The sequence below is a fragment of the Athene cunicularia genome, assembly GCF_003259725.1.
Source record: "Athene cunicularia isolate RWA chromosome 4 unlocalized genomic scaffold, athCun1 chr4_part3, whole genome shotgun sequence".
Taxonomy (NCBI): Eukaryota; Metazoa; Chordata; class Aves; order Strigiformes; family Strigidae; genus Athene; species Athene cunicularia.
Window position 1 is genome coordinate 14623744 of NW_020799100.1, and position 25596 is coordinate 14649339.

Here is a 25596-nt window from a genome sequence, read left to right on the forward strand (position 1 = left end):
CAAAAGAAGTTGCTGCTCCCTCCTTCTTGTGGTTTTACTGTTTCAGTCAAACATACTTCACAGAGAGGAGCTGCTGCACGTGAGCTCAGGTCATGGTTGCTGCTACGTGGAGCATCACACACGTAACTACAGTTTGAGCTTAAATCCTCATAGAACTCAAATCTCTTTGAGAATAGTCCAAGAGCTCAATTAATTAAGAGGCTGAAATTCAACTTGGCCGAGCCTGTTAATGGATGATCATCAGGCACCTCCAACATGCTCCTGCAGTCCCAGCACTGGGTAGATCTTAACTCACAGGGCTCCAGTGGGAACACTCCCACAGCGCTCACCGCACTGCAATAAACACTCCAGCATCCAGATATGCATGAGCAGGTATTTATGACCCAGTATTACTGGGTACACCTTATTTTAGCCATATTTTTCTGGAAAACTTCCGGATCACAACCAAAGGGAAACATATTATACAGCAAAACAACTTGCACGTTATTTTTTTAAACCTTTATCTTGTTATTTTGCTTCTGAAAATATTTCAGAAGCACAAGCAGGTGAAAAAGTAGAGCCAGTCTGCGTGAGAACCACAGGAGATATATGTCTTCTCCAGGTACACAGACCCCAGCTTGACATGCTGTCTGGCTGTATCACCAGGTCTGAGCAAGCATCACTGATGTGACACACGAGGAACAGTTGATCAGGATAAATCTTTGCACACAAATCAGCATAATGGCAGTGTTTATAACCACTGCTTTTGATCAGCCTGGTTTACTCCATGCTATGAGCTCAGCACCGCCAGCTGCCTGCCTTAATTAAGTCAAAAGCCCAGGCAGGCCAGGGAAAAACTTCCTTTCCCCATCTCTAAGCCCTTGAAGACCATCATATTCTTTTCTGTCACTGGTACCTGGATGCCTGACCTGGGCAGGATGCGCAACCCACTTTCAGAAATAGCAAAATCCTGCATTTAGTTGGTCAATTATAAGGAGGAAAATACTATTTTTCTCCTGAAACACCACAATATGTGATAAATACTATGTTTTAAAAAGAAGAAAGACTTCATGGGAAGCAGCATGTTACCTAGAGCATCTTTTTCAGCATAGACACTGCAGGTGAACACACTCCCTTTCCATGGGGAGGGCTTTCTACAGCAGTAGAGTAGGTTTGAGATAACCTGCTTTACCCAGCACTGAGATGAACAGAACTCTGGCAGCCAGCATGTGGGGCAGCAATATCATGCAGCAGTTCTGATGGTCTTACCCGGCACAGAAAAATACAAATCTCCCCTTTAAACATCTTCTGAACCCTCTCTCCCACAAGTGAATTAACAGCCTGCGGGAAACAACCTAGTCTGCTCAACAGTAAGTGCACAATTTTGTGCTAATGCACAATCCTAGGTCTGCAGGAATACCACACTCCTGTGGCCAGGCACAGCAGGCAACCGCTGCTGAAATCAATATTGCTTATCAATGAAGGGGAAAATACATCCAAGCCTTTGAAGACTTTTAAGCTCATTGTAATGAAGCTTCCTGCTCTAATCTAGCCTGTGCACACAACAAAAACAGCCAGGCTTCTGTTTGCAATTCCTGCATTTTAAATAATTCACAAAGAAATCAAGAGAGCTTATCACGGTGCACCAGGAATCGCAGCGGATGCGGTCATGCTGCAGTGTTCCTCCCTGGGACGCCTGTTGCTCCTGGCTCTGCAGGACAACCCTACCCCTTGTCCCATAAACATCCCAGGGCAAAGGACCACTTAGGTGCCTGGAGGACACCCGAACATCCTGCTCTGGGTGTCCTCTGCAGACTTCTCTCACCATTTGGGCAAACACTAACATTTTATACACTAGACTACTCCAGTAAAAGAACAGTGCTGGAAAAAAACCCAAAAGCTTCATTAGCCAAAGCAGAGGCAGAAGCAGATCTTGGTGTACCAAGCCAGGCTTTGCCGGGATTTGCATGCCCCTGGGAGCACAAAGGCTGTGGAGCGCTCCTCGACAGAGGGGGCTGCAGACCCTGAGCGGTGGGCTCTGCTGCAGGACCTCTGTGCTGAGCAGGGTGCAGGCACCCCTGGCACTGCTCCCCCCATCATCCCCGAGCACCCTGGGGCTGGCCTCCCACAAGCCATCACTGATGCAGCGGAGTCCCGATCACTGCCAGCAGTCCTGCTCCATCCTCAGCACAGCCCAGGCAAGCAGAAATGCCCAAGGAGAAGAAATGCCCTGGGATAACAGAAAGCACACAACATCGGTGGCTGGGTACACGTTTAGGTACACGTGCAGGAATGGAAGACCAGGAAAACCCCCCAGGGAGGCACAGCCTGATACCACAGAGAGAAAGCATCTTCAGTGCAATGTTTTCCCTTGTTCTCTCACGCTTCAGCGCTTCCACTCAACCATGTCCAGCCAAGCTGTTGCTACTGGCCACAGCACAGCAGCCCCCAGGGCTGAATTAGTGCTTCTTCTACAGCCAGCTCTGCTCTTGCCTCAAGGGCTGCCAGAGAGGAGGTGGAAGGAGGCTCCTTCCAGCAGCCACCCTCCCGGCATGGACATGCAATACTTCTATAATTCACTTTGAAGTTCCCAGCCTCCGGGCACGAAGCAGCAACCAACATACAGTTGATCTTGCTCTGTAAGCTCCCAGTCAGCAGACAGCATTTTTCAGCACTGGCATCTTCCCTGGTGGGTTTGTAAACATCAGAACTGCTTTGCCCTCCTCAAAGAATGGCTTTTTCGGAGGCAAGGAGGTAGCAATCCTTTCCCTGGGTCAGATGCTGTACAACTGGTGGTCCAGCATCCTACTGAGGCAGGGGCTGCTGGGAGTGGTAGGATGCCTGGCATACATCTGCTGCAGCTTCATCTCATCCACCTTTAGGTTTTGCTTTCTCATGACACGCACTTTCTGCCAGCAGCTATTTTTCTTCTTCCAGTTTTACTTTTAAAACCAGGAAAAAGTCAGCTTGCTTTCATGATAAAAACTGGGAAGTCTGAGAAGCAACTTTGTCTAAAGGGTCTGTTTTTCAAGTGATGAAGATCTGGGGGAAATTTTTCCCCCCAGAGCAGTCTACCTGGCTTGGAAGCAACTCTTTGGTTCTTTTTTCCCCAGAAACCTCCCTGAGTGGGTATGTTCATCAGCCATGTGGCAGGAGCCCAGCCAAAAATACAGAGCTACCACTACAGGGGCTCACTTACCCACAATCTCTCCCTGGGCCCACCAGTGCTCCCAGTCCTCAGCCCACCAGGAGAACTGAATACAGTCAAGAGACACTGCTGCCCAGCACTGGCCTATAGCCCAGAACCCCTGAAGGACCAGAAGCAACTCGTTTATCCCTGAATTGCTTGTGTAGCTGCCTCCAACTTATAGACAGCAGTATGTCCCTAATGCCCCTCATGCACTTCTGGGACCCCAGAGGATGAAGAGGGTGCAATGAGAGGGGTCCTGGAGCAGACCTGAGTGGCTGGGTGGGACAGACCAGCATCCCACACACAGGGCAAGAGCCAGCCTGCTGCAGAGCCTCCCCCCCTGACAGGCCTTCAACGGAGGGGCAAGCAAACCCCCAGAGAAAGCTGCTAATGCTCTACAGCCCATTTCGTAAATCTAGTACATTTTCCCCTCCCCTGAGTGCCACAGTATTCTCGGCCCCAGTCTTTTAATCTGATGCTCGCATTTAAGCGTTCTGCTAATTAAACAATCCATCGCAAAGCTGCTGTTGCGATGGCTCCCTCTCCCTTGTGTCCCCCTCGCTGGAGCAGGGCAGCACTATGGAGCGATACCAGCAGTCTGCTGGCACTAACAGCTTTGGGAATAAGATGGCATCAGCCCCGGAGAGCACCAAACCCCCACAGCTTGGGGATTATGTTACACTTCAACTTGTCATCCATCAAAATCCAGAAACCAATCTCACCCAGTGGAAGAAAAATCAATAGCTTTCTCTTTCAGCACCAGGAGATGTATTTTGTCTCCTCTCTCAGGGTCTTAATCAAGGGACATGATCCCAGATCACCTATCAGTGATGGTTTTGCAGCAGCTAAGGACATCTGGCACGTCACACAGGTTTTAGCCATGGGCCACTTCTCTGGGTCAAAATTACTTCCTGCTGTAAGGCTGAGGTTCAACCAAAGCATTAGATGGACCAACGCAGGTCAAGCCATGCGGGGCACTGCCAGGAGGACAACACCACGTACTCCAAAAGCTGAGCTGGAAACAGGACCAGTGAAAATTTGGGTTCTGACTTAACAGTAGCCCAGCAGCATCCTTCTGCCAGCAAATCACCTCGCCTTGCGTGAATATAGCCATATGTCTGCAATATCTGTGCGATGAGGTGCAGGAGCACTGCAGCACCCAGGAGCGCCAGGAGGGGAGACTGGAGATGCAGAGTACTTCTTGGCAGGAAGAAAGCACTCGTAACCTATCACTGAACACCCTGACGAAGCTAATTGCTACATTAGACATCTGAACAAACAACACTAATCACCACATTAAACAACTACAATTAATACTGCACTGACAAGCAAAGTGCCATGCTGCACACAACGCCTCCATCGTCAGTGCTCTGCACAACCAGCCCTACACCAGGTCAGCCACAGGGTCCGAACCCAGCCACGCCAGCTCCTGCTAACCAAACCCACTGTGGGGCCATTTCCCCTGACTGTCCATGAACAGAGCTGCAGCACGCAGCATCAGACACTTGCTTTCCTTCTTTTGGCATGCCCTTTGCAGAATTCACCTGCAAAGTAGGCAGAGATGTGTTGCTGAGTAGCATTTTACTCTTAAAATTTTTCGCATTTTGCTCCCCTCTTCCAGAGTAGACTCTTGGGAGTCTACTCTTGGGAAGGGAAAAGGTGTTTTAGCACTGACGTAGTTTCTGAGTTCCTGGAGAAGGCACAGTGACAAGGGACAGACAGGGACACAACAGCGCTTTCAAGTCCTGACACCACACGCAGAGCCAGATCCTGCTCCCACGCCACACAGTGCCTGAGGCAGCTCACCAACAGCCCCACAGCTCTGCCAGGACCAACCAGTGTGGCCGAGTCTCTCACCAACCAGGAGATGCCAGGGAGAGCTGGGCTGGTTTTAGAGCCTCTGGCTTAGCAATGAATTTAATTTTATTTATTTACAAAACCAGCATTTTTGCAGCAAGGTTGGGTTAAAAGCATAAATAAAACATTGTGTTGCTCTGGATTTTCACACAAGGAATCAATATGGTTTTGATTTAGTAATAATGAGAAGAGAGCCCAGTTTATTACCTGTCAGGAGAGGAACAAAAAGCACCGAAGTGTCTCACTCACCCTTGACACTTCCAAGCAGCCATTTCACACTGGCAGTGTCCCTGGCACAGGGAGCAGCCTGTGGCACCCTGTGTGGCCGGGAGAACACCTCAAATCAGGTGAGCAGATACACAGCTTGCTCTTACACTTTTTCCCCTTCAACTTTTCCCTGGACCCTCATTGGTTTGGGGACTCTGGCCCTTTTCCATCATGGTGTCCACATGCTCAGATTAAGGGGGGTTGCATTAAAAGCAACACCTATGTCTGAAGCATCTTTGCTCCACACATAGGACCTGCAGACAGGGATGGTGGGGGACAACCCAGCCAACCCCGGCAGCAAGTTGCCCAAGTCCCACAGCCTGCACACGCTGCCCTCTCCCTGCACCTCCCTACTACCTTCATGGCATCTCCAAAATGACTCGTCCGAGACTGAAGACCATGCTGCCAACTAGCAAGGACACAGGAGAGCTGGACCACAGAGCTGCTAACTTCTGTTTTTCTCTTGACCCAAACATCCATCCTGAGTTGACCGATCCTGAACCCAACAGAGAAACAAGACAGTACTTTTCCAGGAACAGATCATGGGGACCACAAGGTGCTGTTAGGACAAGGGGTCACTGAACCCTCTGCCTCTGAACATCTGTGTCCACCCTTGCACTGCTGCTGCTGGATGGAGGCAGGAACATGGGAGAAACAAAAGAATCCCCACACCAGAGGAGGTCTTGCTGCTCATTAGGCTTGAATCACAGCTCTGCCTCGCTGCGGCCCTCACAGACGTCACCCAGTGTGGTCTGGGCACAGGGGAGCACGGGTCGAGGCAGGCACCGTCTCATTAACACAGACCGAGCCCCAGCCTCACTGCAACCTCCTCCCCAGGCAGCAACTGTCAGTTCCCACTGGATCCCTGTCACTGGGACAGGAAAACAGAGAAGCATGTACTTGTTTCCTAATTTGCTCATCTGTACGCTTCCAGGTGAGGAAGATGAGGGTCGTCCAAGTCTGGAATGGCATCGAGCTCCTGCTTGGGGCTGTCCCCTCTGCACCCAAGGAAACGAAGTCCATGAGAGAAGACACACCCCCCCCCACCCCGAACTCTCCACAACAACCAGAGTGATTTGAATATCAAGTCTGCTCACGTAGTCGCCATCAGGTACACGGGACTTTCAGTTAATTAGTTTCTAATGTTATTAATTACCTGTCTTGCAAGCATTTTACATCAGACACACAATGTTCAATTTCATACATAAGAACCCAGAGCACTCAACTTCCAATATTAATCGAGATGACTGTTTTTAATGCCAGTCTCATTTTCACAGCACAATACTAGTACTTACATGAGAAAAGCTCTGCTACATCCTATCATCTGGCACTTGGTTATCATCAAGAAGCACAAGAACCACATGCTGTTGCTTAATTAAGTCCCTGTAGCACAGGGGTCTATGGGGGAGTTGTTTTGTTTTTCGTTAAGAGAAAGACCCCCTGGGTGCTTGGCACTGTTCCTGCGGTGCCCTGAGCCCCTCTGCTGAGCGCAGCCCTCGGGACTCACCAGGCAGCTTTTTTATTTTCCTGAGATGTTTGGATCAGGGTTTGCTCTCACTGCCTTCCCAGAACAGGATTGCTTCACAGTTTATTTTGGGAGGCTGAATATTGCACTTGGAGTCCGTTTCACAAAATGCTTATACTCCCCTTTGTCATGGAACTGCACGCTGCTTCCTTCATCAGCAACTCACCCTGAGCCTACAGAGGCAGGGGAGAAAGGAAGGGCGTAGGAAAATAACACGTTTTAGCACTGTCTGTAAAATAAAAGGGAGCATCTCTCCACGGGTATATCTGGACAGAGAAAATGCCCAGTCTCATTTGCACATAGTGCTAATGACCACAGCCATTAATGCTCTGAGTCACAGGCACTGCATGAGGATGGACGAGCTGTGTTCCTTGCAGAGAGCAGTCCCGTGGACTGGAGGAGCCATCACCAAGCCCAATTGCGAGCTGATACAGCTGAGCAGCCCACCCTGCACTCAGGGTGGACCAGCAACACCCATGGGGGATCCCAGCCCTCACTGCACTCCACCCACACTCCCTCAAAGCAAAAGCACCCAGTGGTTCCCCTGTGCTAGATGCTAACTTTAGGCCAGCTGGGTGTTATCTTTGCTAACTTGCATGGAAAACCCTGTGATACTCCAGCCGAGGGCTCTCAGCTGCTTAAAACAGCTCTACAACTGGGTGAAGTAGGAGAGAGTATTGGCACAACTCTGATGATGAGGTGCTGTAGAAACCATGTTTCTATGGCAACGCTGTATGACAAAGCTATTTGGATGTTCATTAGGGTTTTCTAATTCTCCTAAACCTGCTCAGTCCATAATTCCCATTTATCCCAAGATCATCTGTGTAATCTGTATGACCCTCTACAAACTGTGCAGCAGAGCCTTGCTTTGAAAGAGCTCTGCTTACCTGCCCTGCCAGGGAGGAGACCTTCACTCCAGGTGCACCAGGGGCCGTGGTGTCTGCACATGGAAGTGCAAGATTAGGTCTGTATCTCAGTTAAGTGAGTCAAGAAAATAGCTGCATTCTGCGATGCTCTGTGAAACTCCCATCATGGCACGCAGAACAATTTAAGCCTTAAAATAGACTGAGAACAAAAGACTAAGATCATTAATAAAAAACACTCCAGACAGTAAAAAGGTTCAAGTATAAGTCAAGAGAACAGAAGAAAAAACGCTCGCCAAATCAGCACCAGCACATTTAGACAATTACCAGACAACAGAGCACAGCCACCTGTTAGAACATGGGCCTCATGAAGCAACAGGGCAATAGCAGCACTGCCTATGCACGAAAAGTCTTTGTTTCAAGAAAAACTCATGCACTGTCACCAAAGTACCGCCCCTTATACCACACCACTCCCAGAGGCACAATCTCCTGAACACCTGTTTCCTTATGAACCTCAGACCTCAGGGGAAGGGGCTGCACACACTGAATTCACCAAATGAGCAACTAAAAATGAAGTCCCCACTTCCAGGGGAAAGAGTCCCCATTCCAACCACTCTTCTACCACCTTCCCCTTACGAAGAGACCAGACTGGAAGGGCAGCCTCGGGGTCCATTCACAGGCATCCTGCTCAGTCCTCAGCACCTCGGGTGATGGCAGCAACAAGGTCAGCTAAGGAGCAACTACAGCCCTGAAATTGCAACCCGCTTTTATAAAGTAGTAAGGGAGGGGGGAAAAAAAAAATCCTTTTTCCCCCTTGCAGCACTTAAGGTTACAGTGGAATTCAACATTGCAAGGCAGAGGGGAGGCAGGGATGTCAGCAGGTCCAAGAGGAGGATCTGCCACCTGCATACATCACCAGGATCTCCAGGCTTGCCACAAAAATCCAACATTCCTTGGAACAAAGAACGTGGTTTTAGACCTCGTACATAACTTATCCTCCTCAGTTTAGTTTACAGTCTGTCTGCACCTTCATCTGAAGCACTGTGGATCTGATTCCATTTAGCAATTCTGCTTAGTGCTGGCTGGGCAAGCATGGGGACTGTCTCATTTACACCTGGAAAACAGATACAAACCAACTGAAAGATTCAGACATTAAACTAAACGCTACTTCAGAAAAAACACAATGTTATGCTGGGAACTCCACAGCCAGGAATCACCACCACTTTGCTGGTTTATTTAGGGTATACAAGACTTTATCCCCAGTGCTCACTGTTTGCAATAAGACCCACGGCCATATCGGCAGCACCATCTGTGACTCCATCTGAGCTTGTAAGCTAAGCCACTCTGGGCACGGTGCTTTCGGCTACCGAAGCTAGTCTCCACTTCCCCCGTCGTGCAATGCCGACAACAACAAATTGTGGCTGTATCTTACATCCTAGAAACAGCCCCACTGAAGTAGCAGAGGCTACTTAAAATTAAATCTAATGTAACATGCACTTAAATATCCACGTGCAAAAAATCAATGTGGCACTTTAGGCACAAGTATTACTGAGTCTAGATGTCCATTACCAATTTAAGGTATTAGTTTAAGAACAGCTATAAAAATGACCTCTGCAAACAAACTTTCCGTTGCTAATAATCTTGCCAAAAGTGAAAAATTTACAGGATACAATAATCACATTTTCGAAGTTAGAGGAATCACTATGTGAAGTGAGAGCTCACGAGATGCTACAGAAATGTGTCACCAAAGGAACACACTTCTGCTGGAGCAGAGAATGATGTAAAGATGTTTGCTTATTTTTAGCCTCTAGAGGTCACAGCCTCACAGTTAAATCCCTGAAGTCAGGCAAGCAGTCTCTATTTTTGCTTCAATACATCATTTATAAAAGGCATTGCAATTTTTTTTAAACAGCCCAATTTAAGGTCTCAGTTTGGGGGACATCAAAAGAAACTTCGTCTGGCCTTTATAGCTCTATATAACCCACGGGGCTGAGCACAGGAAGGGCGTTCACGTAATGCTTCGGCTTCTGAAAGTTCCCTGGGTCCCATTTGCGACCTGTGGTGCCGAGATGACAGAAGCAGGTAGAACCGCCGAAGCATGAAATTGGTTTAAAATGATGAAGTGAAGATCTGTTTTTCTTCAAGATCAAACCACATCGGAGGACACTGACAGCAATCTCTCTAATTCCCCTGAAATCTGATCCACGCCATTGTTTTTTCATCCCCTTATTTTCCTGTTCAGAATCCAACACTGACCTACGCTATACTATTACCTGTGAATTTTTCACTTGACCAAATGTCACCAGGCAGTTTGGCAATAAGTTCTTGAAATGAAGAGCAAGAAATGCCTCCCTCCCAGCTCCTCCAGACTGTGAGACGATGCACAGTGACCTATGCTGTGCTACTCTGGAGATGTTCGCAAAGCCACTGTCACATGGGGCCACCCAGCAGTAGTGGAGCCAAATCCAAGCACAGCAAAGTTTCTTGCAGCGACAGACACCTCAACCCAACCACACCTGACTGCTTGTTTGGCCCAAGCGTGACAACCACTCGGAACCATTTTAACATTGCATGAAATAGCCCAAGGCTGTCTGTCTTCCTGGGGAGTGAGGAGGATGCTTGGATGATGATGGATGCTGGGCTCTGCTGGCGCCAATGCTTTAACTCAGAAACCTGAGTGCCAGGCCCATAGTGCCACCCCATCTAGACTTTGCATTGAATATACAACAGGAAAGCATGGCCCAAGACTGTAAAAGGGCTACTTTCAGAGACAAACAAGCCCTTTCTTTTCACACTGTTCCTTGTTTATAAATAGTTCAAACTCATTAATAACTTAAAAGCAGGTGACACTTGGTGTGGTTCAATTACAGCTGCAGCATTTAGTGTATTACCACTCTTTAGCACGCCTCTGCCATGTATTATCTTGTAACCAAATAACAGGCATACCCCTAGGGAGACAGGGAGCAAAACCTTGACTTCCAAACAAACTGGTGTTTGTCTCAACCAGAAGTTTTAACACTAAAGCACTGGTGCGGGTTCCCTTTCTTGACACAGAAAGCTGTGTCAGAAAAGCAGAAGCCCAGCCCAGCCCTGAATGTACAAAACTAGATCCTTATTTTGCAAATAACATCAGTTAAGGCAGTCAACCTATTCTCCTCGCTCCCTTCTGCCTCAGTGGCTGCCTGCCCCCATTGAAAGTCATCGATAGGAAAGCCAGACTTCAAATAACACATTAAAAGACCTGCCCGAGCACTTGCACCCATGTCCTGTTATATCCAAATTTTTCTGGGGCCTCAAACAAATGTTAGAAACTCAGGTCATAAAAAAGCAGAGCAGCAGCACCTGCATAAACTTCAACAAGGCACCTTCATTTAAAAGCTACAATTCCTGAAATCCTTTCTGCCATCCTCATTCCTACTGTAGGCAGAGCTCATTCAAGCAAGACAGTCCTAAAGAACCCAGACAACTCCAACGCCTGGGAACAGCAGCCAAGAAAACATCCTGAACGAATAAAAATCAGTCCCCTGCCGCCCCCTCCAAACATTACATTTTATTGTTTGGCTGTTAAAAAAAAACCAACACAACACCAAACACAGGCATCTGCTAAGCACTTCTGCTTCACTTCAAAATTCACTGCTGGGGGTAAGCAGTTCACTCTTCCCTCCTGTATAAAATACCATGCAGTCCCCATCCTGCTGGGCAGCACAACCTTCCCTTTGTCCCAGGGCTCTCTGAGGGGGCACCCACAGCAGCACCCACCACCAAGCATCTTTCACAAAGCCTAGCTCTACCATCAGCAATCATCTTCCCCTGGAAAACTGAATCTTTACCAAGAAGTGGTATTACCACTTGAAATTAGCTGATAACCATGCTCTTGCCACAATGTGACCACAGGCCAAAAAGAAAATAAAATAGCAGCATACCCAGCCTATGTCACCCCACAGAAACCACAGAGGTAACGGCTTCAATTGGGGAAACTATTAATACCAGAGGATGGATTCTGGATCCTTTAAAGGCAGTTGAATTTGAAGCCTGGCAAAGCACAAACAGCATCCTCTTAACAACATACCTGCACTTCAACTGCTTTAATGAATGATGCGTAAATGTAGGTAAAGCAAAGCTGACAGGTTTGTCTACAGTTGTGACAGACCAGATTTCCAAAATTTATCTCAATATTTCTCAATGCAGACAGAGGTGTATTTCCTACTGAAATTGGGTGCAGTTTGATACAGGATTTGATTAGGTGCTCACTGCAACTGCTCCAGAAGTCCATGTCCATATTCCCACATTGCAGATGGGACCCAGCTCCTCCTGGGTTACAGAGCCTGGGGCTAGGTCTTCTACTGCTCATTTTTATTACTACAAGGCTGTGAGAAGGAGCTAGAGGAAGAATATCTATCACCACCACTACCAATTCCCTCTTTTTTCCCCCCAGTTCCAAAACAATTTCTGAACTTCAAACAAATCCAAACCAGTAAATATTCTCTCTGCACCTGTTAGCTAAACTGACAAAGGTAGGTAAAGCAATTGGATCTCTGGTGCAAAAGGAACAGAACATACCCCTCCTCCACTGTCTCTATAACCATGGAGATGCAAAACATCTCCACCACCTTAGCATGGCGATGCTAAACAGCGCTGGTCCCTGTATCCAGCCCCAAGGAACTGCCACTCTGAAACAGAACGTTTAACAACTTTTCTTTGCACCTGATGGTCCAGCCAGTTTTTCCCCCAGCTTGCAGTTTACCCATCCAGTCTGTATCTCCCCAGTTTGGCTACAAGGATACTACAGAAGACTACAGTCCAGCTGGTATCAAGGTGGTCCAAATCCCCACAAAGAGCCCAGACTGCAACTAGGAGCCTCCCTGATACTAGAACAAGCTTCATCCACCTCCTCCTCTTCAGCCTCAGCCTATTGCTAGCATCCCCTTGTTGGCCCAACTTCTGATCCTGACCCATCAGCTCCCAGCAAATGTTTATAAAACCACAAATGCCAGCATAACCCATAGAGACTGAAAATAACAGATGCCTACATCTGCACAAGGCATTCACATATATATATGGTTTGAGCTGGCCTAGAAATATACCCATCTATTTTCCTCATGAATCACTGTTTAATTAAAAAGCAGCACCCCCATCTCAGTACCATAAAAAAGGTACAGCAAAGCTGCACAGTGTTTGCTTAAATCAATTTGAAAGACTTCATTCAGCTCAAGCCTGTCAACATCTGAGCTAGGCTGGGCAGTTGTTTCTTTGGGGTTGGTGGTGGGTTTTTCGGTGATGTTTTTAAGAAAATAAACAAATTAAACCCTCTATTAATAGCCACATATAGAAATTACCAATAGTTTAAAAAATAAACCACCTCATAAAAAAACATTATGTACCTTGATACAAATAACCTTTAAAACATGAATCATCTGCCTGCTATCACTTCGAGCCTGATCGCTGTTATTTTTGAACACTCAGGTAAATCAGTGTTCACATGTGTACTTAAGAAGGTGAAATCTGAAAGAACTGCATCAGGACAGACTTATGGGAACACTGTAACTGCAGATTCATCAAATTGTGCCTCAAAACCAAAACATCACTCTGTTAAAAATTCCTCAATTGTACGCCTCTGTTTATTTGGAAAGACGATGCTATTGTTAGGAAAATGCGCTAATTAGGATTCCTGTGCTAGTTTCAGGCTGATTTTTTCTTCAAAATCTGCCTCTAGCAAACGCTGAATCCATTGCTTTTGTTTAAATAAAACAGGCGTGTTTTTTTTTTTTTTCTTTGGTATATTTTACAGCTCGGATTTGAGTAAGAATTTCAGTTTAGAAACGAAAGAGCTCTTGCCAAGAATACGTTCCTGTAACATTGCAATTTGATGGTTTGTTTTACTATTTTTTTTCCCCACTTGGATGTTTATTTGCAAATGATTAACCATGCTATATATGCACACAATGAAAGTTAGTGGTTTTCACCTATTCTTTGTCTGCAAGGGCTTAGCTACCACAAGCCAACCTGCATATTTAATGTATTTTAAACCAGTTGTATTTGCTGCATTATTGCTGCGGAGTTTTGGATGACATCCAAGCATACTAAGTTTAGCTACAAAACTGGCTCTTTTAAAATAATTTCCTTGTTAAGAAGCTGACTGCAGAGCCTCCGGCCACTGCCTGGCATTGCAAAGCAATAAGCTGGGTGCTGCCAGCGCTGGGAGAAGGCAGCAACCCATGGGCACCCGTGGCATTTCCCCCCGTGGGTGGCACAGGGCATCCCTGCCAGTGCATCCGAGGGGAAAGTCCCGCTGCCTGCTCCCTGCCTGTGCTGTTTGATGAAGCAACCAGTGTGGATCACACTGTTGCCTGCATGGCCCTGACACATGATTTACTGCTGGGCAACCTGAGCGAACCAAAATCCACCTCCCCTGCTGCTGGAAAGCCACATAACAAATGGTAAAGGGCAGGAAAAGCTTCCTGCAAGCACTCCCATGCCCCTCCCTGCATACCTGCATGCTTGCTGGAACAAGCGTGCATGGAAGACAGTGTGGGAGGGCAGCACACTGGCAGACACCCTCCTCCTCCTCTTGGCTGTCAGTTCGGGTGAACACAAGAAGCCCATCAGAGCTGGGATGCTGGGGCCATCCCTCTGGAACATCCCCAGGGCTTAGTGCAAACAGGTCAGCGAAGGGACATCTGACAGTTCCAGCAGACCCTCATCTTCAGAAAAGCCATAAGCCACTCCTATCCAAAGGACAAGTGTGAAGAGAGCTGACACACACTTGCCTGTGGTTGATCTCTTTTGACAGATTCCACACACTGCACAGAGAGGTGCTGATGGATGCATGCCCACACCTACGGATACCCTAGGCTTTTCCGTAAGATTTAACTGGATTCAAAGGAACCAACAATTTATAAGATAGTATGCAGCTGCATTAAGAAACAGATTTTCTGTAATGAATTACTCCATATTATCTTTATTATTATTTAAGATTTCTGATTTAAAGTAGTGATATTGCAGAAATTCCGCCCTTCCACCCTTTCTCAGACATGACTGGCAGAAATAGAAGAGCTTTCAAGACTTTTCAAAGGGTCACGCTTAGAGTCTTTTGCAAACAAAGACCTTAGTTTGGCATTGTCTCAGCAAAACTGTAACACCATTCCGGATGAGATGGTCTCCAGGCCTTAGAATATTACACTCAATTCTTTGCCCTCATTACACTGTAGTTGCTTCCCTGGCCTCTGCATAGAAGCAGATTTCTTTCACTGACTTAAACCCAGCTTTTACAAACACATTTATAACTACATTTAACTTTTATACAGATCATCCTCTACAAGGAAAACTGAACATTATACTAATCCCAATTAGATTTGAGAGCAAGAATAGTGTATCTCTTTATAATTATTATGAGAACGTATTCAATTTGCTACTTTCATCTAACAGCAATTACAACTGTTTACCAGTTCTAAAGCACATCCTTTAGGAAGCCATGAGTCATATTTCATGCTAATCACTGTTTATTTGGTATTCTCGACTGAAAAATAACGGGATCAGTTCACAAACCCTTAAACAGAAATGATAAGAAAGAGAAATAGAAAAAACACAAATGAAGTGGTGCATCAGAAAGATAAAAAAAACCTCTATCTTCCAAACGCTAAATAGTTTTACAAAGCACTCATTGTAAAAATCCATCCCTACGACAAATGTTGACTGCAAATAAGACTGTTCAAGTCGGCTTTGAAGCTGATTGGAAAAAATTAACAGACTAGTGGTACTACAAAAAAAAAAAATAAATCTCTCTTCAATGAGATTTGAGCTTTAGAAGAAGAAAGGTTTCAGCAAAGAGATGAAATAGCCACAAACAGACCACTAATGAATGTGCCGTATCTCCTAGGCTATAACACACGCCTGTCTGCTGCTGTCTGGTAAAGTTTGGGGGCAATGATCGTGCTCATACAGGAGAGGAATCCCCTCCTGCTTCTGACATCCTGGAGCATGGGAGGTTATATGACGGCTTTACACCCAGCATTTCTCCTGCCTCTTTGCAGCCCCTCCGTTAGCAAATTTTTTTTACAATTAATGCCAGAAACATACATGGCCCTACTCCTTTTGTAGTTCAAATCTACAGACATGAATATATTATAGAGCCTGAGTAAGATATACTATCATCAGTGAGTAGTATGGAGAGAAAGAGCACCTAGAGGTTGTATATCTCCAGAAAGACATGGTAGTCATCTCTACCATTTACACACACAAATAAGGAAACCAACAGCTGATGGATCAGCAGTGGCTGGCAGCCCCCAAACCAGCTCCATGCAGCACTCTGCACATGCAGAACAGGCCAAAGTCAAGCTCCATCTATTTGTACTGGCTAATCTAAAACTAACGGGAAGCAAATTCCAGCTTAATCCAATTATTTGTGCTAAATTAAAATCCCTCACTAATCCTTCATCAATGCCTTTTTTTTCTTTTTTTTTTTTTTTTTACTGAGGAGAGAAGCGGGGGGGTTCTGTAGCTGCTGGGAAGCTGCACAAGTTATGCAAGCACAGGACCTGCTGCATGCTGGGCACGACAGCCTGCAAACCAGCGAGGAACCCCCGGGCTCCATCCCAGCCCTGGGGCTGGACACGAGCAGCAGGTCCTCACCACAGAGCAGCTGGCCCCCTCCTCTACAACTGGTCACACCAGGGAAAAACACGGAAAGGGGAAGCCAAGCTGTCCTTTAGGCTTCCATATGCTATTTGGAGATGCATGGTCAGTGTGGCACACACAGGGAACAACTGCCTTAAAGAAGTAATTGTGACTGCATCTTAAGATAATCAAGAATCTCAGCACAACAGACATAAATAAAATCTCTGTTCTCATCCCTCCCCAAGACAGACCTGATGCAAGTAGCTCCAGCAGGAACCATATGTCCAGATCAGGATCTAAAACCCCACCCTCAGGGTCCCAGCATGCTGCTCATCCCCTTTCCTTACGCCATCTGTCCCCAAGTCCTCCCACCGCCTGTGCATCCAGCCCGGGATGACCTGGCAGGGGAGCGGGAGCAGTTCCACAACCACTGCCCGTAGTGCACTTGCTGTCTGGACACAGACACATCAGTCTCCATGCTGCTGTCTCGACAGGCTTCACAAGACACCCATTCACACCAGCACAACCCCCTGCAACAGCCACCACCCACATTTTTCCAAAGCACCAAAATAAACTCATTCATTAGAACATTTGACAGCATTTTCCCCACAGAGGAGGAAAATGCGTGGAGGCTTCTCCTGAAAGCAGCATTATTCAGTGCTCAAGCTGCTATTTATTTGTTAGATGATGAAAAAGGAGTCATCAATGTACAACAGCCCTCTTGAGCAAAGTGCAAGTGTTATTCCGAATGCACATGACGGCGGGGTGAAGCCAGGAGGTGCTTCTCAAGCAATGGCAATGCAGAAAATGCTCCTTTCTGTGGCTCCAGCACCCAGCAGATTACCAAGCAGACTCCCTCACTGGCTCACAGAGACCTCACAGTCCACAAGCACTTCCCTCACCCACACGTGCCAATGAATGACCAAGGCCAGCAAGACAACACAAACCATGAAAACAACTCCAGAAACCCATTGGCCAACAGCATTTTTGCTGAAATAAGGTAAAAGATCAAGTTTGGGGGGGGGGGGGGGGGAATAGGCAAAAAATCCTTCAGCCACTACTAAAAATTAATGTGAGTTATATTTACTGCACATATTCAAAAATGCTCTTCTGCTTTAGGTGACGTTGGCAAGGACATGGCCTTTAATGCTGAGAGTTAGAGCAGGGGGTGGGTTCAGTGTCAAAGGACAATCTCCTGTGGAAAGAAGTAATTACAGCAGAAACCCACCTCATGGGGATTTTTATCCGAGGAAAGGTTTCAAACTGTAAACCAACAGGTGCTGCTGTTAACTACAAGCCCTATAAAATATCTGGAGATTTTTTTCTGATTGCCATAGGTGTGTTCAGAATTAAGAAATAGTCTTTCAGTTAATAAACAAACCAACAGCCAAAATCAGCCTGCAGTAAGAGTGACTCATAAAATGGTTATTAATGAAACTCAGGGGGGTCATCCTTATCTTCTAGTCGTCAGTAAAGGGAGGTTTTGAAAGGTCATGGGGTAAAACCTGAATGTTAAAATGAGATCTCCAAAAACCACCAAGGAGAACCATTAGAAGAAATCTATGCATTCAACCCACTCTGAAAACATGCTTTTTGCTGGCTTGGAGACATCAAAAGCCAAGGCATCGGCTCCAACAGCTCATCTCTCCCCTCCATATATCCCAGGGCAGAAATCAAATATTTGGGACATTCATAATTTAAGCTCCTTAAATCTCAAAATTAAATTAAGCTTTCTTAATAAGCTACACATCACGCACTTCTTCTAAAGGGCTTCTTTCTTGAAAGGTTTAATAAACCTTAAATAAATAAATAAAACATTGTACATCAAAAAGTCATAAAGTTCAAATAAGATAACCTTGAATTTAGTTTCCTGCACATGGTAATGAAGCTCCAGAGTATTGGAAATTCCTGCTGCCGTGGAGAAAAATAAATTGGGCAGCCGCAGTGAGTGCTATCCCTTAGTACAAATGAACATAAACAAGATGCAAGAATGCAAAGCCAGCATGTGCGGCCAGCTATAATTTTCTGTGATTAGAGACTAAAATGAAATGTAAAACAACATCCCAGAGTGTCAAATTAGCAAAAAAAGTAATGAAAAACATAAAAAGAGGATTTTTGAAAGTCTTACAACTCCCTATAAAAATGATGAAAATCAAAAGCAGATTCATCTTGGTATTCAAATGAGTTTTCTGCTTGGCTTTCCCTTGCATCCGCTGTTTTGATTTTGTAAGAGGAGGCTTACTGGGGTTTGTGAGGTGCAGGCAGGGCCCCAGGCAGCCCCCTGCTCCCTCCTGGGATAAGGCACCCAGGTGGCACAGCACCCACAGCCCTGCAGCCCCTTGGCTGGGGTTGCCTCCTGCCCTTGCCCTCAGTAGCATCCAAAACCGAGTGATGATACACAACTGAAGGATTTTCAGACAGGAAACATTGCAAGTTGAGGGCTCATCTGAAAGTGATTAAGCAATATACTATAAAATATTAAAAGCGCTTTAGAGGAGATCTCCAAGAAAATAATCTGGGGCTATAGAGTGTTCCTTCATCCAAACCCCGCTATCCTAGCAGACATTACCAGAGTGCTCTAGCTGAGGTCACCAGAAGCAATGCCACACTTAAGAGGTGATGCAGTACCTGGCCTGCACATGCAGCTGTATGTTTTCCATCAAGAACAAGCCATGTCCAAGGCCACAAGTATCTGATGAGCTCCGGAGAGGAGCCAGGCTCACCCATGGGGAAAGATCAGTCCAAAAGGAACTTTTTTTTAGAAACCCAAGAGTCAAAATAACCTCCTCAAACTCTAGTAGACTGAACATACAAACAGATGTGTACATACTACATAATCAAATACTCATTCTACTCATCCCCTCTGTGATCCCAAATGTGCACCCCAATGCAATAAATACTAGTCAAGATGCACTACTGCAGCAGGGCATGAAGCACTATGTGGGTGAAATGCCTACCCAAGGAAACAAAACACTTATCACTGGCTTGTCAAAAAAAAAAAAAAAAAAAAAAAAAAAAAATCACCTGTCATGCACTGTTACCTCACTTGAAGAAAATCCTGGCACCAAGGAACTCTGCCAGGTTTGGGACCAGAGCAATTCCCTCATTGCCTTTAAGAATCGCTTGTTTCTGAATCTCATTTTGCTCCAGGGTGCTGTAGCAAGGCTGGGACACCAGCCTGGAAACATCTCCCAGGCCAGCTGCATGGCTTCATCCCTGCTCCTAAGAATAACCAAACTGTATCCTGGAAATAATCAGGATTTGTCTTCCCCAGGAGGCTGTGAACAACCGCTTGCTCTAATGAACACTTTGACCTCCTCAATTTCTAGCTAAAATGTGTTTCTGGCCAGTTCATCCCCACAACAATACACTGCCCATAAGCATTCAGCTTCAGGTTTGAAGCCTTGCTAGCAGATGAAGATACATCTGCTTCCCTGAAGATAAACAACTCTGCTGAGGAGGCTCCAGACAACACACTAATCCTTTTACAGTCAGTTGTAATTTAAGGTCATTAAACAAGTTTAAATTTAACAAACAAATTTAAATTTTCAATGCAGAAAGCTTGTGTACAGCGTTCCTATGGACAGTCACATTTAACAGGACATCTGTGCACCAGGCTACATTCTAACGCGGTTCTTCATTATCCCAAGATCTGGAGAAAGGAGTCACCAAGCTCTGGAGACAGAGTCAAGGAGAGGTGATATGAAGAGAGGTACTATCTCTCCTTCTTCCATTCCACGCACCCCCTTTTGCAGGACAAATGGTGGGGTATCGAAGCAGCATGACTTTATGTCACTGATTTCTGACACTTCAGCAAAGTATTTGCCTGTGAGGCTCTGGGAAAGAGCTTAAGTGGAAGCTACAACTACAGAGATGAAAACCGACTGTCATGACAAAGGCCAAACAAAGCAATGAAGACCACTTGTTTCATTTAACACAGGAAAAGGCCAATGCAGTTCCCGAGCAGCAGATGGCTGGGGTGGTGGGTCCCACAGCAGAGGAGAGGTATTCTTCTGCCTTGGTTCAGGTGAGTAGGTGATGGCTCAAGACTCAAGAGCTCAAATGGAAGAAGCACAGAGCACACTCATCAGCAAGAGTACTTAGGGAGCAAAAGACAGCACAATACCAGGGGCCAAATCCAGTTTTCTACAGAAACATTTCTCAAAGGACTTGGACCCTCTTTTCAAAATGAAGCATAAGTATCCAAGGCCAGCAACTCATGCACCTGTCCTGTATTCATGGCTGTCCCTACAACAGCTTGTTCTCCGATGGTCATTCCTGCAGGAACAACAAAGAGCTACAAAGCATGGGATCTTGCCCATGCCCACCAATAACCAGCCTCAGTGACACCACAGCTACATTTTTAGTCCATAACTCTTCATGCACCAATGATGGATTAACTGCATGTGAAGCATCTTCTCACTTACACTGGTTGAACTGGTATTGGAGTGGAGATTGCTTTTTCAGCTCCGCAGACTCTATCTGAAGCCTCAAAGGAAAGACCCCATCTCTCTTCATCACTTTCATCTTCATTTATGCCAAGGGTCTTGACAGGTACCTTTTGCTGGTTTATCACCTTCAGAGGGCAAAAGCATGCTTTATAGAAATGAGTTTAGAACTGAGATCACTCAGGGAGCAAAGCCCCTCATTAAAGGCAGAAGCAACCTCCACCATAAAATTGGAGAAGGTAAGGCTGAAGGATCTCATGAGGCCATTTGATCTGCCAAGCTACTGATGCTTAAGCCTAGGGCAATGTCTAGCCTTTACCACCCAAGTCTACCTCTCATTTGTGAACACTTGCAGTTTTAGCCAACAGTCTCTCCTTGTTTCTTAACCTTTCATCCAGCAGCAATATCAGTAATTACACAGTTTTCTTATAAGACATTCCGCTCCAGTACACTTGAAGGGGAATCAAAGTGGGAGGTTATTAAAGTCTGGCTCTGTCATCAACCTGGTTCAAGCCACAGCAAGTCTCAACTTATTTTACTGCAACCACAAGACTTTGATACGGGCTTTTCCAGGAAAACACTACCGGAACTCCAGACAAAAAGCCCTGTGCAAGAGCCTTGCACTGTGCTCTTGAACCTGGCACTAGCATCCTCAATGAATTCTTTTTGGGATAGATGCCCCAGGGACAGAGCAAGCTTTGAAGAGACATCACCATGACTGCAGAGCATCTCTGTAACACCACAAATGCACCTCTTGTTATCTCTGGGTTTGCCCAGGAGGCTGCACATCACTGAAGGCACAACTTGTCTCTCTCAAAACAGGATTCAGGGAAGAGCATGGCTGGTTCCTGCAGCAAGAACATAAGGCCTCTTTAAAATGCAAGGACTTTCTTAGGCCAAAGATAGTTCTGGACCAGGATTCTAAGGTGAATTTGTCCTGGTTTTAAACTCATATAAACTCTGAGTACCCAAAGTGATGAGGAGTCATCAGGAATCACCTCCCACAGGTTGTTTGAAGTCAATGCCTGCTGGCCCCGTACTGAGAAAGACAGCAAACAGTCATCCCCCATTCGGTCCCTCCAAGCCACACGTGGTTTTACAGGTTTTGATCATACTCTCATCCCTCATTACCAGTTTTCCAGGCAGTGTGAGCTCTCTTTTGTGTGCATCTCTAAAGCTCAGTCCTGCTGCTGGCAGTACAGCGGTCACAGCTGCTCACCATGGAGTGTCACTTGTGCAGAGAGGGAACACCATGGTCCTGGCAGGAATGGGACACTCAGGTGTCAAAAGAAGTCTCGTTATCTGAGATGCTTAAGCTGATAATGGTTAGATACAAAAAAAAAAACAACCTATGAGAAAATATATTCATCTTTTCTTATTTTAGCTGCATAACAGAGACCCAAAGACATATCTATACGAGATGCTCAGCAGCACTCTGTGAGAGTGGTAGAAGCAGAGTTTTAACCTGTCCTTCAGGCTGTTTACTATGAAAAAATATTTCACTCCCCTCAGACATGAAACCCACAGATTACTTCACATACATGCTCCAGCATCAAACCTGAGTCCTTATAAAAACAAGGATGGTGGTACAGACTAGTGTCCTCCCACCTCAGAGGCTGGACTGGGCAGAGGCACCAGCAGGTCTTGCCTTCCTGCGACATTTGCTTGGGGTATCTCTCAGCCCAACCTGCAGCCACCATGCAGAGATAACCACCACGAATATCCCCGGGGCAGTAGGCAACAGGTCTTAAAGGCTTTACATGGAAGAGATAATGTCAGGCAAAGTCATTCTCCAGAAAAGTTGCTCACAGTCTGGTGCTTTCATTGGAAAACAGAAGAGTATTTTTTGCTCAGATAGAAGATCGTGAGTAAATACAGTGGTGGGAACAAAAGTTTTAAATAGGATTTTCCACTAATGACTTGCTCTTTATCACTTCCATTTTTCCACCTCTGAAGGAACACTGTCCCACAGCTGAGGGAGCAAGGGGCAGCTTGCAGCCTCCCCCAGCAAACATCGCATGATGGTGCTTGCACATCGCCTGGCAGAATATAAAAAGTCAGATCTCAGTTGAGCACTCAGCACATTATTCTTTATAAATACAAACTTAATTTGGAACTATAAATATCCCTAATTTACAGTTTTATTTTAAAAAAACAATCTTTCAAAGACTTTAACCAGACAGGATTTTGCTCTTTTTTTTCCCCCAGTAATTTGGAAGTCTTCGTAGTGCTTATTTCTCTTTTCCTTGCAACAGAAAATTTTCTTGAGCCCCAAAGAAATCCCTCTACATAGAATGACAAGAATAAAGGAAAATGATTTATAGGCAAAGAAAGCAGAGCACAACAGAAGGATTTTTATATTCTCTTAATCAAGAAGAATTTAAGTATTAACAAGCTACAAGTGTCAGAGAACTAATTTCACATACTTTTCCTTCCTCCAAATTAGGCTTTGCTAATCTTTAAAATAGAAAAAAAATAGCATTTTGCATTGTAAATTACTTCCACTGCTGTGCCTTGAAGCCTCAACAAGCTACACTGAAATTCTCCAGCCAGCCAGACTGCAGAAACAACTTCAACACAAAAAAAAATAAATCTACACTTTGCTGTGAGCCTGACTATAGCCTCCTCTTTTTCAAGCCTGAGTCCATTTCTAATAGCGCAGTGAGACTTTCTAAATGACATTTTGAACACAGAAATCCAGCAGCTTATTCCTGGCAGAAGGGCAATGAGGGAAAAGATGCGCGTGCACCAACTTTCTGAATTAATTGGGGTCCGATGCTGCACGGAGTCATGCAGCATGCGAGGAGAGCCATATGTGTGACCAATTAGCATTTCCCCTTGTTCCCCAGGCATGGAGAAACGTTACCATGCTTCCCTGTCGGGAATGGTGGCAGTGAGCGCGTTGCAGAGCCATCCACGCAGCACGCTGAACTGATGGCTCGCTTAATTAAATACACTGCCGAGCAGTGGCAAGGATTTCATGGGGTATTTTGACAGGAAAAGGAGATAGGAACCCAGAATATTTTGCAATTTCAGATTCACTTTCACTGCAACCAGTATAAAATCTGTCCCTAGTGGCACTGGTTGTTTTTTAAGATCATATATAAAGAAATTCTACACGGAAGAGCTACACTCATGGAAAAATAGGTTTAAACTCAGGTATAATCCCATCTTGAACTACCTAGAAGAGAACGGGCAGCAGCAAGCTCTTCTGCAATGAATCTCTCAGGATGTACTCTCCTCTTACAGGGTAAGTTACTTAAGGCAGGCCAGAACTGAAGACTGAGAGCATTTAAGGAGAGGAAATACTTTCATGATGGCACATCCCACCACCTCTTGAGTCAAACAGGTGTGGAACTTATTTTATATGAAAGCCTTGCATATTGAGCAAAATGCCCATTTCTTTACAAGAAAACACCCTAAAATCACCCAGTTAGCACAGGGTACCTCATATATATCACCCCAGAATAACTCTTATTCATGAAGTATTTTCTTCAACCTTAAAGACGTATGCTTGCCACAGACACCTTCAGTGGAAGCACTGTACGTTGCCAGTGAAAATCAGTGTTGACATCTACACTTTAAGTTTAACAGAAAATGCAATTTACAACTAATGTACTTCCAGATGAAAGAAATCTAGTTATCTTTTATGAAAGCAATTATTTAAGCTATCAGAAATAAAACAAAGCAGCAACATGTTTGACAAGTGACATGCCCCAAAAGTGATGAAACAGAAAGCAGATAATACCTTTTTTTCACCAGCCTACATTAAACAGGAGTGAGAGGAAGAGGAGAGAGAAAAGCCCCCATCTATTCGGCATAAATCAAATTGACACATTCAATACCATGTGCATTAGGAGTACAACACTAACTGACAAACAACTGAAGCTACAAGAGAACCCTTCCCACTTTCCCGGTGCTCAGAAAGACACTTTAATACTGGGACTGCAACAAAATGCTGCGATGTTCCCTGTCCGGTAGCTTAGCAACTGTTTTTTATTTCTTAAGGCTTGTCTGAGAAAGAGGGGCAAGAGGGGGATGAAACAGGATGGAGGAAGCAAATGTCATGTTTGGTTTCTTTCCGAGTGGCTGACAAGGACACGCAGTCATTACAGTCGGGAAGGATGCGATGTTCACACAGGGGCTTGGGAATCAGCGGGTGGCAATCCCAACCCAGCAGCTTTGCTGCCTCCCCGTCCTCGAAGGCATGGAGAAATCTCACCACGTCTAGAGCACAGCCAAAGTAGAGCAAATGCATTATTTATTACCAGAAGCTTCGAAGGAAAAAAAAAAAAAAAAGGAAAAAAAAAAAAAGATGCTCAGAGACTCCTTCCTCCCTGTAGCTCTCCAATTCTTTGGCCACATCAAAATTCTTCCTGCTTAATCTCTGCTGCCTGCTTGAAAAGGAAAGAAAAGCCTGACTAACAAAAGCCAGAGCTTGCCCAGGCCCAGCAAGGCTCTGCTTCCTCAGTGCAGAGGGACAACAGGCTTGCTGCCAGGATGGCAGCCCGCAACCACCCTGTCTCACTTCCAAAGATATACATATTATTACCAGACTACTTCACCTGAACAGCCTTAATAAAATACGAGGGGATATTAACTAAGCTGTAAAAATCTATAAAAATTCTGCTTTACAAGAGATATTTACCTATGAATCAGCAGTTGGGTTAATTCATTATTCAGTAGGCTTGTTATTTACAGTGTATTACAGCTTTGTAAATTATTTATATGTGCTTGTCTCTGTCTGTGCATGATTTTCCCTTAAGAGACAAGAAATGTTTATTATCTCCCACACAGGGAGGTTGCTTCAGTCAGAGGTAGGGTATTAAAGCATCTGATGCTCTGCTCCAGCTT

At 45.5% G+C, this 25596-nt stretch overlaps 1 protein-coding gene across 1 annotated transcript in view; it reads right to left on the reverse strand.

The window, feature by feature from the left end:
• The window catches only part of HS6ST2 (heparan sulfate 6-O-sulfotransferase 2), an 85340-nt gene extending 62905 nt beyond the window's left edge, over window positions 1-22435 (reverse strand). Inside the window, exon 1 of the mRNA XM_026848842.1 lies at window positions 22351-22435. Within this exon, the coding sequence (XP_026704643.1) occupies window positions 22351-22403 (53 nt within the window). The 5' untranslated portion in view covers window positions 22404-22435. The remainder of the gene's footprint in view (window positions 1-22350) is intronic.
• Window positions 22436-25596: the final 3161 nt, after the last annotated feature.